The sequence below is a fragment of the Petromyzon marinus genome, chromosome 2 (assembly GCF_048934315.1).
Source record: "Petromyzon marinus isolate PM22_M1 ecotype Great Lakes invasive population chromosome 2, UKy_Petmar_22M1.pri1.0, whole genome shotgun sequence".
NCBI lineage: Eukaryota > Metazoa > Chordata > Hyperoartia > Petromyzontiformes > Petromyzontidae > Petromyzon > Petromyzon marinus.
This window is the reverse complement of record NC_133668.1, coordinates 29280780-29294496: the sequence shown is the minus strand read 5'-3', so window position 1 is coordinate 29294496 and position 13717 is coordinate 29280780. Positions and strand designations below refer to the sequence as shown.

Below are 13717 nucleotides of genomic sequence, written 5' to 3'. Positions count from 1 at the left end.
CCATACTGGCAGGGGGAGGAGTGGTGGTGTTAATGTTGGTGGTATTAGTGGTGGGGGTGCTCGTGATGGTGGTGGTGTTAGTTGTGTTAGTGATGGTGGTGTTAGTGATTGTGGTTGTTAGTAGTGGTGATAGTGGTGGTGTTACTGGTGTTAGTGATGGTGGTGTTGGTGTTGGTGGTATTAGTGATGGTGGTGTAAGTGAGGTGATCGGATGCCATGGTGGTCCCCATCTTTAAGAAGGGAGACCGCACAGACTGTAACAACTACAGGGGCATCTCACTCCTCAGTGTGCCGGGAAAGGTCCTGGCAAGGATTATTCAACACTGCCTTACCAGGCATGCTGAGGAGAGGCTTGTGGAGCCCCAATGTGGTTTCAGGAAAGGGTGGTCCTGCACAGCTGCCATATTTTCTGTACGTTTGCTAAAGCAGAGGTGTAGGGAATTCCAACAAGACCTACATCTCTGCTTTATTGACCTGGTAAAGGCCTATGACACCATCAGTAGGCCTGGGCTCTGGGTTCTTCGTGCTTTCGGAGTCCCTGACCCGCTACTCACGATCTTTAAGGACCTTCATTATGGTGAGCGGACCCGGGTAAAACTACATTGCCGGGAGTCGGAGCCATTCCCTGTTCACCTTGGGGTCCGACAGGGATGTCCTCTGGCTCCAACATTATTTAACATCTATTTCGACCACGTAGTTCGTGAGGCCTTCAGTAGCTGTACCGGAGGAATTTCCATCTGGTACAGATACAGTGGGAGGCTGATCAATGCCCGGATGCCGTTAAGGGATGGCTCGCTATTGGTCAACCACGTTATGTATGCCGATGACGTGATAATTGCGGCTCACTCAGAGGAGGAGTTGGAGGCGCTGCTGCTAAAACTGGAGTGTGCCACTAAGAGGTGGGGCCTTACCATCAGCCCCACCAAAACGAAGCACCTGCCTGGGTATTTTGTACCATCGGGCACTCCACCTCCACAACACCCAATCGGTGATGGGGCAGTTGTGGAGAGAGTGGAAAGTTTCCCATACCTGGGCAGTGTGCTCATGACCGTCTCCGGTTTAACAGCAGAGGTCTCACTCCGAATCAGTCGAGCGGCATTATCTTTTCAGCAGTTGCGTAACGCTGTGTGGAAGCTACCTGGTCTGTCGCTCCACACGAAGCTTCGGGTCTTCTCAGCCACAGTCATTCCCTCCCTTCTCTACGCTTGTGAAACGTGGACCCCCCTAATGGAACATCTTTGCCGGTTAGAAACGTTGAGGCTGGCCTGCCTCCAATCAATCCTGGGTTTAACCAGGCTGGATTGTGTGAGGAGCTCACAAATCCTCGAAAGATCTGGACAAAGCCCCATCAGTGAGCTCCTCCGGCAGGCAAGGCTGCCTTGGCTGGGCCATGTAGCCCGCATGCCCAATCACCGCATGCCCAAGCAGCTTTTATTTGGCCGGATCCAGGGGGCTGAACGGACGCAGCACGGGCTAGAGAAGAGATGGAATGATGTGGTACAGCAGGATGTGGAGCTGAGTGGACTTGCCGATAACTGGTACCAGCTGTGTCAAGATCGGCCTCTGTGGAAGAGGCTCGTGAAGGACGCTACTGGGCAGTTGGAGGCAGTCGCCCTCCAACAACAACGGAGAGCGCAGGAACGACGCTCACAACAACGAGCAGAGCGCCGGATGGCTAAAGCACAGCAAGTTGGCACAGTAAGGGGCACAGTTGGTGCATCAGCCAGTCATCTCAGTCAGTCGACCTGTGGCACCTGGGTCTGCCCCGTGACCTCCTGCCAGCGGGCGGGCGTTCGACACTTCACGTGGCCTCAAGGTGCACATGGCCTGGCACAAGCGTCGTGGTGACATCACCGCCACTTAGTGGCGAATGGCGATTGTTGTTGTTGGTGTTAGTGATGGTGGAATTTTTGTTGCTGGTGTTAGTCGTGGTGGTGTTAGTGTTGGTGGTATTATTGGTGGTGGTGTTAGTGATGGTGTTAGTGGGGTAGTGTAGCGGTTAGTGCGCCGCGCTAAGAACCTGGCGACCTGGGTTTGATTCCCGCTCACAGCCAACATTGGTGACGATTATCTGAACTGGTCCTTGGCCTCACCCTAGATCGACTCAGCCTTAAATGAGTACCTGGTGCGAGGTGTAAACATTGCCACTGGGAGACAAAGGCGGCCGGGCGTGGTGTTGGCCACCCACCCCCTCGTGTGCCGTGCCGGCCTTCATAGGTGCTCGCGGACAGCACTTGCCCCAACAGTCTGTTAAGGCTATACGGGGGATCTTTGTCTTTGTCCGTGGTGTTAATTGTGGTGTTAGTAGTGGTGTTCGTAGTGGTGGTGTTCGTAGTGGTGGTGTTGGTGGTGTTAGGAGTAGTGTTAGTAGTGGTGTCCGAACAGAGGAGCAACGCTCACGACAACAACCTTTGAGCCGGGCATCTAAAATGCAGCAAGTTGGCACAGTCATCTCAGTCAGACAACTCATGGCACCTGGGTCTGACCTGTGACCGCCTGTCAGTGAGCCTTCGGCACTTCACGTGGTCTCAAAGTGCACCTGGCCTGGTACAGGCGCCGTGGTCACATCACCACTACTTAGTGGCGAATGGCAGTTGATGTTTTTTGTGTTTTTCGTAGTGTGACTGGTGAGGATGTGAGTCCGTGTTGATGAGAGTCCCCATTGTGACGTGACGTGGGTTTAGACGTGGGTGTGTCATGCCCCTTCAACTCTGCGTGTCCCTTGCCTCTGTCTGCCGCTCTCCACGCAGAGACCCGGACCGCGCGAGAGACACCGTGAGCTCTGAGCACCCTCGTCTGCAAGTTGCTACCATGGAGGTACATGTGGCTCCTCGACTCGTGTGGTGAAGTATGGGTGGACGTGTGTTCTCCCCTCTGCGTGTGCCTACCTGTCATCTGTATACCTGGGTGTGCTTCTCCTTGCCTGCCTAAGTGTGTGCGCATCTATCAGAGTGTCTCTCCGCGATCCTGTTGGTGTACGTGCCCGTCTACGCGTGAGCATCTACACCGCTGTTATCTATCCACTGATGGATGAACGCCTCCCTCCCTGAGACCCTACTACCCCTCACATCCTGTGATGGAATAATCCGCCAAGTGCCGATTTCGTCGCACCATCTCTCTGGCGGCTCTCCTCTCTGATGTGTTCTGTTCCTTGGTTGTCGCTCCATTATTATTCTTGACCATGAGCCATTGTTGTCCCTCCTAGCCATGGCTCGTCCGGCCCGAGTCCCACTCACTCCTCTTAACAGTTTGAACGATCCCATTGACCTGCGTGTGACCTCGAAATCCACGCGTCTTTCATTGTAAATCCAACCATGGCAACTGATATTGGCCAAATATCCCAACGCTGAGAACTGGCAACATCTCGGCAGGACCCTCCTGAATGTGGAGCCCAGGATGTCAGAGATGCTGGCTCAGTGCTCGGCCACTGCACTTGCTCCAACATCTTAATCAAGCCCATGTGGTGGACTTTTGTCTTTGCATGTGTAGATCAGCCGAGCTGGAGAGGCTCGGAGTAACGGCGAGTCTTGCAGCACGTGGAGTGCGCTGTCCTCAGCGCGCACCGGCTCCATCCGCAGCAAATCGCCACAAGGTAAGAACAGAAATGAGTGACGTCAAGATGGCCACGCTGAATGGTGGGACATCACGACGGTCATGTTTCAAGGGGGACGTCACAGTGACCATGATGCATGGGGGACTTCATGGTGGCCATGTTGCATGGGTGATGTACCGTTCGAATTTTGCCGTTCTCTCGTCTAACACCGGCGAGACACGGTCATAAAGAAGGCTGTCTCTGGTGCAGGCCAGTCAGTTTCAAAGACAATGCCCATATATTATCGGAACATGTTTGTTTGCATATTTTTCCACAAGTACGTGTGGTAAATGCAGACTTGATGCCTTGCAAAAGGTATCTATTTGGTGTTTGAACATATTAACACCTGTTTTTGTGCCAGAAAGGGTAAAAGCTATTCTTATTTTTTATAAAATCCTTCTTGCATATCTGTGTTATATTTATCTAATTCATTAACCCCGTTTTCAAACCCAAGCAACCTAAGATGTCCTCAGAGCTGCATATAGCTGAACAAAGATGGTCACTGCATGGCACGCTTTCAGATGTGCTTCTGCAGTCATCTGGAATGCTCTTCCGACATTAGGCAGCCACTGGAGCGATGCACTTTTACATCAATAATTTTTGCGAACTTGTTAGTTTGTTGTCTTTCCCCCTCACTTCTGATTAGCAGGGCTGCCGAAGCACGGTTTAACATACGGACATAACTGGTATTGGCCAAAACATTCAAATCCCCTGCAAATTCCTCAAATTGGGATCACACAGCAGACGTAATAGCATCAGCGTCGCCCCCATTCTCTGTAAATCATCTGCAGGAACCTCCTGAAAAGGAATCTTGAGACTTTTTGAGGCTGTGCTGCTTAAACGAAAGATCACCGACAGCTGTTTTTATTCTCTTGCCTGCAGCAATCCTGGCTCTCTTTGGCCCACAAATGACCCACAGGGAGAAGCTGGAGCTTGTCGCCATACAGAAAGTATGGTACTTTGCGCTCGGCAACAGATCCCGGGGACACAACAACGATGGATACGACGACCACGAACATCATTACATTCCGGTGAGACTCGCCACAAAGCCCCCGCCGTGGGGGCGGTCACAGGGCGCAGCGGTCACGGGGTTCGTGGCTTCTTGTCATTGCAACTTAAGCACCAACCAACCAGAGAAAGCACACGTGCACTCTCCCACACACTTCACAATCAGAAGTTTATTTCCCAAGTAAAGCCCATTGAGCTAAAGAGCTTTTTTTAGGGTGACTCGGCCAGCAGACATCAGAGCATTCCACAATTACAGATTTAAGAAAGCCAAACACTTAATAAAAGCAATTATTTCGTAAAATAATGCTCACATGTTGTGATTTTCAAAATATAGTCAGTCTAAATTTGTGTAATTTTGTGCAGGTCCACCATGAGCACCTTCACTACCGCTATGAGGTGCTGAAGAAGATTGGGCGCGGAGGTCAAGGCCAGGTCATCCGGTGCCTTGACCACAAGATGAACACCCTGGTGGCCGTGAAGATCTTGGTATCACCATTGAGGTAAGAATTCAGAGTGGTGTCGTCACAAGGACGACGTTGTTGTTACGTCCAGTGCTGTGGGCGGCCGTGTGATGAGGTGGTGACAACTCGTGCCTCACGTAGAGGGTCCCCGGTTCGACTCCTGACTCGGGTGCCCTCCTGTGTGGAGTTTGTATGTTCTCCCCCTGTTCTGGATCAGTTCACTCTTACATTACATTAAGTCTTCATTTAACCTAGTAGAGGCATTCCTGAAAAGTGCCACGTTAAGGGAAAGCACATTAAGCAAACATAATATCCCCATATATAATGTAACGATAAAGTTTTGCAAGATATAATACATGCACACAGTGATGTGAAGAGACCAATAACGGAGGGCATGCTGTCACGTCACGTGATCATTCCGCATTCCGCCTACTGTGTCATACCGCTCAGCTGTGCATTTTTATAGCGGGCACATTCCACGTTATAATGGGCGCTTTCCTGCATTAGAACAGAAGCATTCCGGATTATAATGGGTGCGGTCCGCGTTATAACGGGAGCCTTCCACGTTATCATGGGCACGTTCCACGCTATAAAAGGCGTGTTCCACACTGTAATGGAGTTGTCCCATGTCATAACGAGCGCGTTCCGTGTTATAACGTGTGCGTTCTGCGTTATAGCAGCTACATCATGGGACCTCCTTTGCCAGTACCAAAATATACTCCCAAAGGAGGTCCCATGATGTAGTCATTCACCCCGAGCTCTCATTACTCTGAAAACGCTTGTCTTTGTGCTGTACGCCTTTTGGCGTCCCCTGGTCTAACACCGTTTTTGAGACGAGGCTCAAAAGAAAGCTGTTTCTGTTGTGGACCAATCAGTTTCAAAGATAATGCATATATTATCAGAGTATGTTTTTTGTTTGCATTCTGACCACAAGTATTGTGGTTAATGCAGACATTATTCCTTGTAAAAGGTTTCAGTTTGGTGTTTTAACATCTTAACACCTGTTTTCTTGCTAGAAAAAAGGAGAAAATATATTCTGATATTTTGGTACTGGCAAAGGAGGTCCCATGATATTCCACGTTATAATGCCTTGCTCTGTGAGAGCCACATTCAGTCACGACTCAGCTGTGGCTCAGTCTCTAAAACTCAGGCTCAGCTCTAGCTCAGCCATGGTTTGGCCCAGGCTTGAGCCGCTCAGCTGCTGTTAAAGATACATGAGTGGCTCAGCCGTGGCTTGGCTCAGCTCCTGGGAATCCTGAGTGTGGCTGGGGTCATGCTCGGAGTCGGTTCAATTCACACATTAGGGAATCACTACGTTCAGGCAGCACCCCAAACCCCCTTCTATCCCTTGCTTATTTGATCCTCTTCCCGATCCTTTCTGGAACCTTCCATGAGCGCACTACCGGAACTCACAATGCCATTACACTTGGGGAACTAATATTTATTTATTAATTCTGAATAGAATTTGTTTCTGGTCATTCCTTAAGCAAGTCTAAGTCATGATTCATTTGTGGATTTTCTCTGCACAGCTCCAAGCATGATAAATTTCAGAGAAAGGAGCTCCAGATGGCTCTGGAACTTCAGGGCGAGGGCAGTGATGAGGACTACAACGTCATCAAAGTCCTGAACCATTTTGTCTTCAGAGGACACCACTGCATTGTCCTGGAGCTGTTGAAGTACGTACCATGTGTTCCCACCGCCCCCCCCCCCCCCCCATAGCGTGGTTAACTTCATTAGCTAAACTAAAACTTTTATTTAACAGGTAAAGCCCACTGCCCTATCAGTTATTTTTCACAAGTGGCCTGGCTACAAATGATAGCTAAAAAAAGTGGCTGATGTGGAAATGTATAGCAGCCAAATACTCTAAACGCAAGTTTCTAAATGTGGAGGGACAAACCAGAGAACCCGGAGAAAAATCCACGTGACCAGGGGTAGAACATGCAAACTCAAAATATACATGCGTCATGGTCGGGATCTAAGCCCCGATCTCTTCCACACCAGGGGAGGGTGATAACGTCACACCACCGGGGCTAGATGTTACTTTTGGGATTCCTGTGCCACCCACGCATTGTGATACTGTGGAGCTGTCATGTGTCCCGGGTGCACGAGGCCACGCCTCTTTTCTCAATCAGCCCCGCCCACTTTTATATAGCCACGCCTCCACTCGATCAGCGCAGTGGTAATGCTTGAGCCCCTCGGTGAAAATCCCTGAGTTCGATTCTCTACTCGGACGCCTTTCTCTGTGGAGTTTGTATCTCCTAATGGATAATTCCACCACCCGGAAACAGAGCCAATGAAAGCAAGTGGACAAATGTGCTAACTGATTTGGTTTATCAGCAAACCGATGACCTAAACCCACACTGAGCTATGAATCATATTAGTCGTGAATGTGCAAATATAATATTAATATTGTCGTTATCAGAATCCACGCAGTATTGCAGGGTATGACACTGACGCTGCTTCGTTGTTGTCATTGTTGTTGCTGCTGCTGCCTCTTTCACAGGGAGAGCCTCTATGATGTGATTACGGAAGGGAGGCTCCGGAAATTGCACATGGGGATGGTGAAAACTTACACCAGGGGCATCCTCAAGTTCCTTTGCCACACCAAGGCCAGGAGCATCATTCATGCAGACATCAAGCCAGTGAGTGGACACAGCATTCAGCGCGACTTTGTTCCGGAGTTGTGTCATTATTGGGGACTCGGTCCATAGAGAAAACTAACCACGTTGGTCACAGGGTCGATGTGTTAGCTCTGTCCGTCTATCTGGAAGGAAGCAGGGTCACATTACCTCTGGTGATGATCTGGTATGAATTCAACTGTCGTGTAGAGTCGTGTCGCTATTGCGGGACTCACCACAGATAAAACCAGCAATGTAGATCACAGCGTTGCCCCAAACTTTGGGAAACACAAACCGAAGCTGAAAAGAATGATTTTCAAAACGTGCCAAACACGCGTTTGAACTGACAGCTGCCCGTTGTCAGCTTCCCAAGACAAACGCGCGGTGGAAAGCGTCACGAAATCCGTGCGCCCTTGAGTGTGGTTTTTGGTCCGTAACTCGTTATCGGGCAGCTGTGAGCATCTATGATAAGTTGTCTATAGAGCTGCTCCCTTTTACTTAGATGGTGCTTCAGAGAGCTTTAAATGTGATGAGCCTCGACTAACATCGCTCATCTTGACGCATTTGAAAGGGGCACCCCCAGTGGCAGCTGTCAGAAAACAGCGAATGTTGCACTTGACTCAAGGTTAATGATGGCGCTACGCCTCACCTAGTTCCCCTGTTTAGTTTGTACCGTGGTACGTGATTGATCCAATGCTGGCTGAATGCTATCGGCGTAACCTCCGAATGTGAATTCCTTCTGCCTTTCTTCCTTTAGGAAAATGTTCTACTCAAGGATACCATGACTGGCACCGTCAGGGTCACGGACTTCGGCACCAGCTTTTTTGTGAAAAGGCAACGTGAGTAACCTCACCTGGGTGTGAGTTTCTGCGTGTGGGTGTGAGTTTCTGCGTGTGGGTGTGTCTGTGTTCCAGTGTGCGTGTGTGCAAGTCTCTTAGTGTCTGTACATGTGACAGTGTGTGATAACGATGCTGTTCATGACACACTGAGTATACACACACACACGTACATATATATTTGTTGTTGTTGTGCAGCTCTGCATGTTGGTGGGACCCTGCCATACCTATCTCCGGAGGTATTGCTGGGCTACAGATTAACGTGTGCAGTGGACATGTGGGCACTGGGCTGCACAGTGGCGGAGTTGGCGACCGGCAGGGAATTATTCCATTCGGACAGCCGCGACGACCACCTCCCGTGCTGCATGGAGGTATTTCCAACTGGGCGTTCACCCGCTCGTGATTCCCCCCTCCTTCCTTGAAGTTGTAGGCTATGGGGGGGGGGGGAGCCAGGAGAGGGGGGAGCGATTGGCTACTTGGTGATCTGGCGAATGGCAGCCATCGTATGTTGTACGTGTGTACACGTGTGTGTCTTGTACGTGTGGGGGGAGCAGTGGTGTAGCGGTTAGCGTGCTCAGCTACAAACCCGGTAATGCGAGTTTGATTCCAATTCACGGCCAACATCAGTGATGATTATCTGAACCGGTACTGGGCATCCCCTAGTACAAATCAGCCTCAAATGAGTACCTGGTGCCATGTGTACCTGCTTCAATATGGCCAACCATAACCTCTCTGTGTGTGCCACAGTCCTGGCCCTCAACAGGTGCCGCTACTGTTGCTGCTGCTGTTTCTACTCACTACTAAAAGCACTTGCCCCTACAGTCTGCTGCGGCTACACGGGTGACTTTTGCCTTTATCTCAACCATGTGCAGATCCTCGGGTTGCCTCCAAGATGCATGATGGATGCAGCTCCTGACGGAATGCACTACTTTGGTGAGTTGAAGGGTGGGGCGAGCAACCGGCCGGATTCAGTGTTAGGGTGTGGCCTGGAGCTGTTGTAGTTATTTTGGGGGAGGGCCTCTTTGTATTTTGAATTCCTTGGGTGAGTGGGTAGGTAAATGGGCGCGTGGGCAAGTGGGCAGGTGGGCAAAGTGGTGGTTGGTGACTGTGTGTCTCTCCTGCTGTGCATGTCTCCTGCAGATCGTTTGGGCATGATGTTCTCCCCAGTCAAGAGAAGGGTGCCAGGGAGCTTGTCACTTCACGGGGCACTCAAAAGCCACGACCCGGAGTTTGTTGACTTTGTCAGCTCCTGCCTGCGGTAAGAATCATCCCCCACCACCTCCCCCCTCCCCATGAGGATTTCTCCCACCAAGGTGATCAACGATCGCCCTCCACCGATCACCAAGAAGATGTGGAGCTGAGTGAACCTGCCGATAACCAGTACCACCGGTGTTAAGATCGCCCTCTTTGGAGGTCCGTTAAAGATGATCCTCGGCAGTGCGAGGCTCAGGGCATTTTTAGAGTACTGCGTATTGAAGGATTGCCGCTGCTACCACGACTACTGCTGATGCCGTGCGATCCTGGACCTCGTGGGAGAAGGGAAGGAACGTCAATCCTCTCACCACGCCTCTCTCACCACGTGCGCTGCGTGTGACCCCGGTGCGTCTCAACAGATGGGATCCGGATTGTCGCATGACGCCAGCGCAGGCGCTGGGTCACAGCTGGCTCCGGACCGTGGCCACCAGCACCACCAGCAACGCCACCGCCACCACCATTGCTGCTCCTGGCAGTGTACAGTGTTTTGGAGCTGCTGAGCGACGGTAAGCCATGAGCTGCTTGTCCAATGTTCAAGGCAGTCCATAGGGAGGTGTGGGGCCCGGGGCAAGTCACAATTAAATCAGAAGTATTACCAACAATACAGGGGTTTTTTTTCGGTTAGATCGCATAGATATACATGTGTTGTTAAACTCACCACCACCCAACACAGCCAATTAGTAAGGTGTATCATGTAAACAAAATGTGCCAATTAGTTACTAGATCAGCACACCAGTGTGTTGGAAAGTAAGCCCACCACATTTACTATTCGAATACGACATTTTGCCGGGGATTGCAACCAGCCTCATAAGGTGACGGCCAGAATTGTGGAGAAATACTCCTGTTTCGGTCTTAAATAGTGATAAATGTGAATGTGATGTCATCATTTGTGAGCCAATCTGGTGCGAAAGCCTACGTGTTAAAAAGACATTTTACGTCTGACACCGTAACATCGAAGCACAGGGCCGCCAAAAGCACGGTGCCCGGGGCGGTTTCCCCAGTACACCGTACCCGGGGGACGGCTCTGCTCCTGTTAATGTATTTACATTTATTACTACTACCCTTATTTAGCCAGCATGAGCCTCACTCAGTCTCAAGACTCTTTTTCAGTAGAGTCCTGCCAAGTTGTTTGCAGTACAGAACAAATTTGCTTTTGCTACTGCTGCTATGCGATCCCAATTGAGTGATTTGGAGGTTCAATTTCTAACACTGGCGAGGATGTCCATCCAACACTGGTTGCGTTGCGTGTGTCAGGGTTCAGTTACGTGGAGGAAAATGCCAAACCCAAAGGAATGAAAGTTACATTTTAATGTACAATTTTGAGGGACTGTGTGTTGTCTTGGTGGGGTCTGGGGCTGTTTTGTTGATGTTTTGCTGCCTTGCCCAAGTTTACATTTAGTGTTGAAAATCTGGCAGGATTTTATGTACTTTGTGCTTATATGCTCAATTTTTTGTGACTTGCTTACATTTTTACACGTTGCACTCCTTTTGTTTGTTGTTGTAACTTGCTGACCCTGTGCCTCGACTGCATATATGTGAGGGAAGAGCTTCATAGCTTATCGGATTCCTCTTCATCCAGTCTAAATAATGTATTCTGATTTTGGAAACCAATGCAGGACAAAACGGGGGGGGGGGGGTAGAACACACTCCACATTCCACACGGAGAAGTGGCCCAAGTATGGGAATCAAACCCAGGTCCCTCTTTAACTGAGTTCCAGCCCTGCTGCCTGCAAACGAACACATGTACAGTTCAAACCCCACGTATACATTCAGTTATATACGGATGTATTTTTATAATTGGTTCCTGGGTGAGGACAAATAATGAGGCAGCCATACCTTTGCCATGTAGCCCTTCATCCAGTGTGATATCGCAAGACTAATGCCCATTCTGTAACCAGACCCACGATGGGCATGGTATGCTGCATTATTGCAGCGTTATTAACCTGGTTAATCTATCTCCGCACACAGTTAGTCCGTATGCGGATGATGGTGGGGGGGGGGGGGGGACTGCGATCTCTGCTGTAGCAGGAAGTTGGAACGGTGTCGTGCGCATCTCTTCACAGAGCGGAGCCGGCGCTGCCCCCATCCTCCGCGCTTGCCCTGGCCTCTAAATGTAAGCTGACGGTTGTGGTGGAAGAGGAGACCCTGGTGGAGGAGCTCGTGGTGCAGGGAGAGGAGACCCTGGTGGAGGAGCTGGTGGTGCAGGAGGAGACCCTGGTGGAGGAGCTGGTGGTACAGGAGGAGGAGGAGACTCTGCTGGAGGAGCTGGTGGTGCAGGAGGAGACCCTGGTGGAGGAGCTGATGGTGCAGGAGGATACCTGGGTGGAGGAGCTGGTGGTGCAGGAGGAGACCCGGGTGGAGGAGCTGGTGGTGCAGGAGGAGGAGACCCGGGTGGAGGAGCTGGTGGTGCAGGAGGAGGAGACCCGGGTGGAGGAGCTGGTGGTGCAGGAGGAGGAGACCCGGGTGGAGGAGCTGGTGGTGCAGGAAGAAGAGGAGATGGGGGGGGAGACAGAGGAGGTGGAGACGAAGAAGGAGCAGGAGGAGGAGATGGTGGTGCAGGAGATGGTGGTGGAGGAGGAGATGACAAGGAAAGAGGATCAGGCGATGGTGATGCAGGAGGAGAAGAGGAAGCGAGGGGGCCTGGCCCGCATAGGGAGAACCATGGGTGCACTCCTCCGACGCGCGCTGCTGTGTGGTGGCCGGTCCACCACACAGTAGAGGTGGTGGTCATGGATAGTTGTGAACCACGACCACTATCACCACACCCACCACGCACACTCCACACATACACCCCCCTGTGATACCCACCACCCACACCCTGCACCCACCCACCCCGTGACACCCACCACACACTACACAAAGAGCTAGGGTTTAGAGGGTTAGGGGTTTATAAAGTCATGGGTTTAGAGGTTTTGGGGTATTTTGGGGATACGGGGTTTATATGTTTAGGTATTTTGAGGGTTATAGGGTTTAGGGGTTGAGAGTGTTAGGGGTTTAGGGGATTCTAGAGTTAGGGGTTTAGAGGGTTAGGGTTTTAGGGGTAAAGGGGTTTAAAGGGCTAGGTGTTTAGAGGATTAGGCTATTAGGGGTATAGGGGTTTAAAGAGTTAGGGGTTTAGGGGTTCAGAGGGTTATGGTTTTAAGGGTAGAGGGGTTCAGAGGGTTAGGGATTTAGAGGGTTTTGGGTTTAAAGATTTTGTGTTTAAGGGTTTAGGTTAGGGGTTCAGTGGGTTAGAGGTTTTGGGGTTTATGGGTTAGGATTTTAGAGGGTGATGGGTTTAGACTGTTATGGTTTTAAGGGTAAAGGGGTTTTGAGGGTTGAGTTCTAGAGGGTTACAGTTTAGAAGGTTGTGGTTTTAGAGGGTTCTCAATTTAGAGAATTAGGGGTTTATGGGGTTTGATTGTTAAAGGGTTAGTGGTTTAGAGGGTTAGGAGTTTATAAGGTTATGGACTTAGGGGTTTAGAGGTTTTGGGGCTTTTAGGGGGTAAGCAGTTTAGAGGTTTGGGTGGTTTTAAGGGTTATGATGTTTAGGGGTTGAGCATATTAGGGGTTTTGAGGGTTAGGGTTTTAGTGGGTTAAGGGTGTAGAGGGTTAGGGGATTAGAGGGTGAGGGGTTTAGAGGGTTGGGGTTTTCGGGGTATTTGGGTTAGGATTTCAAAGGGTGAGGAGTTTAGACGGATAGGGTTTTAAGGGTGAAGGGGTTGAGGTTTTTATTTAGTAGAGTTTAGAAGGTTATGGGTTTAGAGGGTTAAGGGTTTAGAGTTACTGTCGGTGTTTAGAGGTTTAGGGGGTTTATGGGTTTTGATTGCTCGGTGTTGTGGTTTACAAGGTTACGAGTTTTAGAAGGTTTTGGGTTTAGAGGTTTCGGTGTTTCGGGGATTAGAGGTTTATAAGGTGAGGGGTTTAAAGGGTTATGGTTTTACAGGTTTAGGGGTCTAGACAGTTTGG

General features: G+C 50.3%; 1 protein-coding gene across 1 annotated transcript; it reads left to right on the top strand.

Annotated features, from left to right (window-relative positions):
- The first annotated feature begins 10125 nt into the window (after positions 1-10125).
- On the top strand, positions 10126-12795 carry LOC142929830 (uncharacterized). Its single transcript, XM_076071895.1, has 2 exons — positions 10126-10275; positions 11833-12795. The coding sequence occupies exons 1-2, from the start codon at positions 10148-10150 to the stop codon at positions 12485-12487; spliced, it is 783 nt and encodes a 260-aa protein (XP_075928010.1). The 5' UTR covers positions 10126-10147; the 3' UTR covers positions 12488-12795.
- Positions 12796-13717: the final 922 nt, after the last annotated feature.

Excerpts from the sequence above, each read along its gene's own strand:
- LOC142929830 (XM_076071895.1), top strand. The coding sequence starts at position 10,148 with ATGACGCCAGCGCAGGCGCTGGGTCACAGCTGGCTCCGGACCGTGGCC. Across the intron at positions 10,276-11,832 it reads TTTGGAGCTGCTGAGCGACG|AGCGGAGCCGGCGCTGCCCC; the intron begins GTAAGCCATGAG and ends ATCTCTTCACAG.